The sequence below is a fragment of the Sebastes umbrosus genome, chromosome 4 (genome assembly GCF_015220745.1).
Source record: "Sebastes umbrosus isolate fSebUmb1 chromosome 4, fSebUmb1.pri, whole genome shotgun sequence".
Classification (NCBI taxonomy): domain Eukaryota; kingdom Metazoa; phylum Chordata; class Actinopteri; order Perciformes; family Sebastidae; genus Sebastes; species Sebastes umbrosus.
In genome coordinates this window covers 18,504,312-18,513,895 of record NC_051272.1, presented here as the reverse complement: position 1 = coordinate 18,513,895, position 9,584 = coordinate 18,504,312, and the positions used below count along the sequence as shown (strand labels likewise).

General features: G+C 40.6%; 1 protein-coding gene across 1 annotated transcript; it reads right to left on the bottom strand.

The window, feature by feature from the left end:
- Positions 1–3,034: 3,034 nt before the first annotated feature.
- LOC119486895 (leucine-rich repeat-containing protein 10B) lies at positions 3,035–5,238 on the bottom strand. Its single transcript, XM_037767402.1, has one exon. The coding sequence runs from the start codon at positions 4,409–4,411 to the stop codon at positions 3,221–3,223; it is 1,191 nt and encodes a 396-aa protein (XP_037623330.1). The 5' UTR covers positions 4,412–5,238; the 3' UTR covers positions 3,035–3,220.
- Between the last annotated feature and the right edge of the window lie 4,346 nt (positions 5,239–9,584).

Below are 9,584 nucleotides of genomic sequence, written 5' to 3'. Positions count from 1 at the left end.
TTACTCTGGGTCATTTGTGCAGAAATAAGAACGTGTGGATGTGTGATTAAGAACTGTTGCAGTATTATATATCGTTATAATCATATCCTGAAAACCTTCATCGCTCCCCTTCTGTGTTGTTTTACAATAGTCCTGTCGGCTCGTTTTCATCTCTTTGTGGAGTCCTTTTTGTGCGAGCTGAAAAGCTGCCAGTCAGACAGTTCTGTGAAGTGAGTCGTGTGAAAGCCAAAGAGGGAGTGAAGGAGATGATGAATTGTCTGACACTGACCTACAGAGAATGAGAGGAGTGTAAACTAATGAGCAAAATAATTATACTCAGACTCAGAGTATGGCACAGATTCCCATCGACGTCTGCGCTGTGTCAAACTGTTTTGCCACCCACAGCTGTGGAATGAGCAGCAGAGCACGGACCGACGAGGAGGAGGAGGATCTAGTTTCCAAAAGCGTCCCATTATGTGTCGTATACTGTAGCTCCATACTATACTATACACCTACTGTGGGCCAACTCTGCAGTGGTTTGACATTGTCAACTCAAGTCAAATAAACACAGGATTGCTGTGTCAAAACAAGAGGTACATAAAAACCACAGTGTCTGCAAATAAGTGTTGGTGTCAGCAAAGTATAGACAGTAAATCATGTTTAATTAGCTGCCACATCTTCCTGAGGTGAACAGTGAAAAGATGGAAATATACGCCATGCTAGCAGCTCTAAGGATAGCAATGTCGGTCCACACTGAAATATCTCAACAACCACTGGATGGATTGCAATGAAAGTTGGTTCAGACATTCAGGTTCCCCTCTGGATGAATTTTAATAACTTGATCCTTTAGCTTGTCCTCTAGCACCATCATCAGGTCAACATTTCATTTTGTCCAATACTTTGGTTTATGACCAAATACCTGCCAAACTCATGACGTTCCCGTCAGCATCAGCTGTACTTTGTGTGTAGTGCTAATATGTAAATGTTAGCATGCTAACAAGCTAAACTAAGATGGTAAACTTTACACCTGCTAAACATCAGCATGTTGCGTTGTTGCTATGGGCATGTTGCACCACACTGCCTGAGGACAGCCTCATAAAGCTGCTAGCGTGGCTGCTCCTGCTCCTCCAGTGGGAGGACTTGCTGCATTTATTTTATGATAATTACAGTAACTCAGTATCTTTGGGTTTTGGTCAGACAAAACAAGACATATGATTAGGTCACATTGGGCTCTGGGAATCTGTGATGAGCATTTTTCACTGTTTTCTGACATTCTTTAAACAAAACAATTAACCTACTAGTTAATAAATAGTTGACAAATTAATGAAAATAATCATTGGTTTAAAGGAACAGTGTGTAACATTTCGGGGGATCTATTAGCAGAAATATAATATAATATTCATAACTATGTTTTCATTAGTGTGTAATCACCGCAAACTAAGAATCGTTGTGTTTTCGTTAGCTTAGAATGAGCCCTTCATATCTACATAGGGAGCGGGTCCTCTTCACAGAGTCCGCCATGTTGCTCCGCCATGTTTCTACAGTAGCCCAGAACAGACAAACCAAACACTGGCTCTAGAGAGAGACTTTCACGTTTTTACGTTACCTGAAGGCCACCATAGTTTTCCGACACGTTTATGAAACTGCGGTAACGTGAGCCACAAAGTGCTAAACCGTGGTACAGCCAGCTGCCGTCTGACTCTCGTTGCTCCTAAAGTATTATGGTAAGGATGGCCTCTGAGCGAGGCGAACAGCGTTATCACGATTTTGCACTCAGTGGCTCACGTTACCGCAGTCTTGGAAAGGGAGGAGTGAGCGGAGGGGTACTCAGTTGGTTGCGATCTGCAACCACACCACTAGATGCTGCCAAATCCTACACACTGTACCTTTAAGCAAAGAAATGACAAAAATTGACTGGTTCCAGCTTCTCAAATGTTTTGCTTCTTTTTTCTGAGCAGAATATCATCGGGTTTTAGACTATTGGTCAAACAAGACAAGAAATTTAAAGACATCAACTTGCGCTCTAGGAGACTGTGATGGGCAATTTTCACTATTTTCTGATATTCAATGGATCAATCAATTAATCAAGAAAATAATCAGCAGATGGATACAAAAAGTCATTAACAGCTGCCCCAGACATAACACAAATAGCCTTAAATATCTGTAAAATCTGTGGTTTTATATGTAAAAAGGGAGATTTTTGCATTTAACATTTAGAAATTTAAGAAAAGGGTTCATCAGTCTGAGTCCGTTCTCCAAATGTTTCCCTCAGCACAGACGCGGGAGTCGAGACACGCTGCTGCCACACGAGTACGAGCATTAATATTTCAGCGTTAGGGATAAATATTTCACTCTGTCAATGAGATGTGAGAAAAAGATACGTGGAGGGAAAGAATATTGGATTACATACGAGCCCCACATGAATAATGAGTGCAGAGATGAGAGGAGAACAAGAGCCAGAGCTGCTTCATGTTAGAGACGGAGGTAGAAAAGGTGCGCTCGCCGACAAAAAGGAGTATACAGAGGTCACGACGGGCCTGAGTCTCTGACCTGCTGACCTCCTGCTTGATACTTATAGTGAGTCTATTTCATGTTTGGAGCCTCCCTATGGACTCACCTTTTATGGTGAGGCACCCCAGCTATTCATCCCTCTAATAATTTGCCTCGTCTCCCTCTCGTTCTTGGCACTGACGCTCGCAGGACTGCTTACACAACACTGACAAGGGTTGTGTTTAACATGTCATAAATATTTTGTAAATCTAAATCCAATACACACATTTACATGCGCACACACATAACATCGGTTTATAAAAATAGCAATGAGTCGAGCCGAGGTGCACTGGCACATAAAACAGACACTGTGGAAATACTACAGAGTGTCAGTGAAGTAAACAGTAGCTGGTGCGTTCACTGGGTCCCAATTAAGACATATTCTCCCATAAATGATTGACACTGACTTCATCAGCTGAGTTAATATTTAATCAGGGAAGACTGTGTACACAAAAACAACCCTAATGTAAAACACCCATACACACTCACACACACACTCGCTCTGATTTGGTCATTTGCAGCTGATTGAGATGTTGCTGTCAGTTTACAGTTTCATAATGCCCCAGTGCTTGTTCATTTTCACAGTTAACGATAGATTAGAAATTAGCAGCACAGCTAATTTGTGTCAGCTTCTTCTCATCCAGCTCCGCCTGCCTGCAGATCATCTGAGACTGGATGTATGAGGGGTACTTCATGCCCCTTCATCTTGTCGCCCCGTGTCCTCCAGCTCCTCATACTCGTAGTCCATGTGAGCCCTATCGTACTCCAGCTCGTCCCCCTCATACTCAAACCCCTCTCCCTCACATATCAGCTCCTCCGTTTCGTATTCGACCCCCTCTTCATCATATTCGAGCTCAGCTCCGTCGTACTCAGTGACGGGCAGCTCCATATCCTCCTCATCGTTCGCCAGAGGGTCTTCGTCTTTACCGTCTGCGTCCCCTGAAGTCCCCGCAGCTTGTTTTGGGTTGGAGCTGCTGTTCTTCAGGATGCCGTGAATCACCGGCTCCTCTCCCGCCAGAGCCAACTCTTCGGCCTCTTGCTCTGCGGCCTTCCGTAGCCTCTCGTTACGGGCCTCGCGCTCATCCAAGAACTCCGCAGCACCTTCCCCGACCACGAGCACCTCCTCGCCCACTCTAGGAGGGCTATCCACGGGGTTGTGGTCGTAGGAGAAGAGGCGCAGGGCAGGGAGACGCTTCAGGCTGGGAAACTCTGTTATCTTGTTGCGGTCCAGATCTAAAATCTCCAAACCCTTCATGCGCAGCAGGACTTTGGGAAAGGTTTCAAAGCGGTTCCCGTAGAGCCATAATCCCCTCAAAGCCTCCATACGGCAGAGGTCAGAAGGCAGCGTCTTCATCCGGTTGTCCCCAATCTGAAGGGACTTGAGGTTAGGCAGGTCGTAGAGCTCCCGGGGAAAACTTAGGATGTAGTTGCTCTCCACCCACAGGCAGCGCAGACTCTGCAGGTTCCTCAGCTCAGGCGGGAGGCACATGAGCCGGTTGCTGCCCAGGTAGAGGCGAGTGAGGTTAGTGAGCTGGCAGACGGCAGCGGGAACATCCTCCATCTTGTTGAAGTCGAGGGCGAGGACGCGCAGACCTTGCAGCTGGGCGACGCTGTCTGGCAGAGTGCGCAGGCTGTTTCCACAAACGTACAGTTTCTCCAGGTGCATCAGTCCGCTAACTTGCGACGGCAACCGCTTGAATTTACGGTAGCATAAGTCCAGCACGGGATCCCCACTCTCGAACATCTCCTCCACCCCCAGCGGAAGCTCTTGCTCCACCTCCACCTCCTCTTCCTTCTTCTTCTCTGTGATTTCCGCCTCCTCGCCATCCTTCGCCCCCTCCTCTTCCTCTTCTCCCTCTCCCTTCCTGGAGGAGTTGCCCATGCTGTGGCCTGCAGCCCCTGACTCCTATGTGAGTCAGGACAGAGTCATTTGATGAGGTAGTGTCTGTGACAAGTTAACCCTCCGCCTGGGGGCTGCAGTTGTCTTGTTGTTGAACCCGCCGGCTGCAAACGGCATCACGGTCCGGCCCAATTAACACTCCTGCAGCCATGTTTGTCAGGTGTCTCTCTGACCCTTCATCTGTCGCTTGATCAGAAGACACCGGTAGAAATATCTAACAAGCTGTGGAGTAATAGTAATGATAGTAGTGGTAGTAGTAGTAGTAGTAGTAGTAGTAATAGTAGTAGTAGTAATAATAGTAGTTATAGTGCTGCTGCTGGTTGAGCTCAACCAGCTGAATTTTGAGCCGAAATTGAATTCTTGCAGTCCTTACCCTTTCCTCTCCTCCTGTCACTTCCTCCAGGCTTGTAAGAGAAAGATAACGCTCAGCTTTGAGGTCACCTGTCCACGTGATGCAGTCTCTCTATCAGAACAGGAAAACAGTGCCACTTTAGGACTCTAAATAGTCAGTTTAATGTCCCTCTTCCTGCCGGGTGTCGGTGGATAAACCCAGAGTGCGTGCGCAGCTCAGTGACCTGGCCGGCGGCAAAGAAAAGCAGTTAATGGAAGTCTGTCCACTAGTTAATGCAGCTGCTCCCCATTAGAGGCCGAGGTCTCCCGGAGACTTTTAATCCGCGCCGGAGAAAGAAACTGCACATTTTGGGAAATTGCAGCGCTGACAGAGTGACTGTGCTCTCCTCATGTTGGCCGCTGCTCTCCATCAGTGTGAAGGTTTACATTGAACTGCTGCCTCCCTCCTCCTCCTCCTCCTCCTCCTCCTCCTCCTCTTCTTCCCTCCCTCTGTAACCGGAGCAGGGGGCATTCATCACATGGTCAGTGTGTCAGTGTGTGTGTGTCAGTGTGTGTGTGTTAAAAGTAGTAGCTGCATACTGATACTCTCCTATCATAGGCATTTTTTAACATGTTTAAAAACTATTTTAAAGACAGCACATTCAGGGTTCAATATAAATGTCAAACATTTTTCCCCTTTTTTTAGGTATAAATCTTAATTTATTTGTTTATTCTTATTTTTGTACAGTTATAGGCCTACACTTCCAATCGTGTGACACCTATTTCCCTTTTACCTGAGTTATTAGAATAATTTTGCATCTCAATTATTATTATACAAATATCTCATATATACATATAGTGTCTCATATAGGCTATACATTAATTTCCCCTCGTTTATCTAGTTTGTTACTTTTTGTTTGTTTTGTTGGAATGCATTATGGGTAACACTTCATTTTACTGGTCCGCAAATTTCATGGCAATTAGGTGATGATGAGCAAATAACCTATTTGAAATTTCTTTGGAATTACTGCAAAATTACCCCAATATTTACCTCAAAATGTAGCGAAAATTACTTTATTATAAACATTATTTAATGATTATATGCTAAAATAGCATATAATCATTAAAATAGGGTCCTTAGACTTGAGAAGCGGCTGCACGCTTAAAATAATAGAAGACACTTCTGATCAGACACAAATCTCACCATTGTGTGACTTATTGTCAAATGTAACCTGGTAGCTAATGTAATGATTCAGGGAGTTTTTTAAAGAAATTTCAAATAAGTTATTTGCTAATTATTATCTATTTACCAGCAGACACAGAAGTAAAGCATATAAATTAACTTTGAATTATTTTGCTGGAATGTATTAAATAAATTAACAGCTATTTATTCATTATTCATTATTATAATTATTATTATTAATAATAATAATAATAATAATAATAATAATAATAATGAATAATATTTATAATAGATATAAAATAATAATAATAAAAGTCCAGAATCAAGTCCCAAGTCAAGACAGCCAAACAAAGTAATTTTTGATAAATATTGGGGAACTTTGGCAGTAATTCAAAAGAAATTTCAAATAGGTTACTTGCTAATTATCACCTAATTACCATGAAATTTGAGGACCTGTAAAATGAAGTTTTACCGTTATATGTTGTATGTAAACTTTTTATCCTGTTGTCTTTTTTTCCATCTGTTATCTGTCAGAGTCACCATTAATGTAGGCCTACTGTAATGTCTGCACTAATATGAAAAAGAAAATGTTTTAAGCCCCCCCATTCAAATAAGACAGAGAACCAAAAATACAGTTACGTGCATATTCTACTTTTTTACTTCTTTTTTTTTTTTTAAATAAATATTTTGAGGTACTTTTCTTGAATATTTCCAGATTATATCACCTCATTCTTCTTGTTCTTCTTATTTTTTTCTTTTTTTTTTTCTCAAATACATCCAGACATACACAAATGTATTAGCCCCCACCTCACCCACCCCCATCTTCTCTGCCTATAATCTTCCCTCAAAGCTACCCCAAAATAAAATTAAACAAAACAATAACAGCGATACTAAAATTCAAATAGACTATTATAATTTTGTATTATTATTATTAGACACTTCATACTTCTACTCCACTAAAGTTCAGAGGAAAATATTGTACTAGTGTTTTTTATTGTTATACTGCTACTTTTACTTAAGTAAAGGATCTGAATACTGTAAATACATAATGATACATTGTACATTGTAGTAAAAGACCAGTAATCATCACACAGTCTTCTAGACCTCCAAAGATGGTAACTTTAGTGCTGGTTTGTATCAAACTACAGGCACAACATTAGCTCCAGCGGGTTTTTATAGACCAATTAAAAAGCTGTGACGACAGCCTTCATGTGACTTTCTGCTTTGACACAGAACAGACACAAAAATAACAAAAACAACCTGTAAACTACTTGCCACCCCCGCAGTGTTCAACCTGAGACCAATGTAAGAATAACTGTTATTATTGATGCATTAACTAGTAGGATAAGCACTATTTTAACATGCTTATTGTGGTAAGTTTAATGTAAGTTTATTGGTATTGACCTGCAAAGAGTCATCTGATAAATGTAGTGAAGTAAAAGTCTCACCAAAATGCCAATAACCAAGTAAAAGTTTCACCACTAAATTGCAGTTCAAATTGTCACAAATGAGACACGACTCAAATTTATTCATACACTGTGGCTCAAAATAGCTCCAGACTGTGGATGAGCCCAGAGCAAGTTTTAAATAAAAGGACATCAGCAGTACAAGCTAACTTTATCCAGTGCAGGGTTATTCACCTCCTCTTCTAGTTAAAACTGAGTAAAAATACTCCATTACAACTGCGTACTGAGAGTATAGTACATGGGGTTGAATGTAACTAAGTACATTTACTCAAGTACTGTGCTAAAGTACAAATCTTGAGGTAATTATACTTTACCAGGGGATTTCCATGTCATGCTTTCGTACTTTGTACTTCAATTTCATTACATTTCAGAGGGAAATATTGTACTTTTTATTCCACTGCATTCATTTGGATGTTTTCTTTAATTATTTTGCACATTAAGATTTTACAGACAAAAGAAATGATGACCAGCTCCAACATTATAATGCTGCTTACAAAGTGATGCATCAGCAATATTAATCCAATAATGCAGTAATACAAATATATTAATACTACAACAATAATATAACACTGACAGGGGCCATTCTGCTACCCAATGAGTACTTATGTGACTTCTGTGCATTTGTGCATTTAAGTGCTACTTAAGTAAAGCTACTTCTATAGTATTACTTAAAGCTGAAGTAGGTGAAATTGGAAAAAATATGATTAAAAAAACAATATTTTTATAAAACGGTCGCTATATCCTGACAGTAGTATATGAAACAGGTAACCTGAAAAACACGTTCAGTGTCATTTTTACTGTACAAACATAGTAGTTTTAAGCCCAGCCATGTTGTTCTTTCCTAAACGTAACTATGGTGGTTTTATTACCTGAACCTAAGCAAGTGTTTTTGTTTACTTCACAACATAAAGCATGTGTTTACAGCTAACGAAAAGTGACGCCAAGGGGTCGTTAAAGCAGCAGTAGGTAGAATAGGAGCAAATATGATTTAAAAAAAGTTATTTTATATAAAACGGTAACTATATCCTGAGAATAGTACACAAAACAGGTAATCTGAAAAAATCATGTGCCTCTGTGTCCTCCGGTGCTCCTAACGGCATCTGCAAGACTTCACAGACCGGAAGAAAACAAGCAGTCAGAGCTGATCTGAGGTCTGCTGTCCAGCTGCTGTCTCTGAGCCAGCTGTCAATCACTCGCGAACTCCGACCAAACGGTCAAACTAGGCAGCACTGATCAAATATGAATCAATATTCTGTTACTGTAATGCCTATTTCTCACCTCAAATGTTTTCAGAATCATCTTGTAGTGCACGATTTAGCTGTAAAATTAGAACCATTGTGAAATCTGGTGAAGGAATGCCAAGTTCCGGTCACATGGCCGGAGCACAGCCAATAGGAACGCTCTCTCAATGAAATGACCTGTGATTGGTCAAAGTCTCCCGTCATGGGCTAAATTTTCTAAAGACTGAAAACAGAGCCAGGAGGAGAAGTGGAAGCAGAAGTCTAGTTTTCTCCCAGAACACTTGAATTACAATATGCTGAAAGGTTATTATGGAATGTTTGCCCAATAATGCCAAAAATATACTGACTACTGCCACTTTAAGTAGGCCTAGTAAAACTTTCTGTAGTAAAGCTACTTATGTAGTATTATTTAAGTAGGCCTAGTAAAACTTTCTGTAGTAAAACTACTTCTGTAGAAGTAAATCTACTTCAATTCTACTTCTGAATGAAGGATGTTTTACTTGTAATGCAGTATTTGTGCATTGTGATTATTGTCTGAATACCTCTTCCAACGCAGCAATATGTATTTACATATCCAAGGTCAAAGTACTCATTGTAAATAAGCATCTCTTCTAACATTATGAATGCATTAATGTGTTATTAGTTTGCTTTAGGTGCAGTTATGTACTGTTGGGTTGTTTAATCTGTAGCAGTGCATCATATTTAATGGGGTCCTTTCATGTTTTGAATGTAAAATCTTAATCTTCAAAAAGTAACTATAAAGTTTCAGCCAATAGATAAATGTAGCGCAGTAAAAAGTATATTATGTCTGTTTGAAAAGAAAGGAAAGTCTAAAATGGAATTACTCAAATAAAGTACCAATACCTCAAAATCGTACTAAATATACTTATTTATTTTATTGAATTGCTGACAATAGCAGCCATGTTTTGTGACTG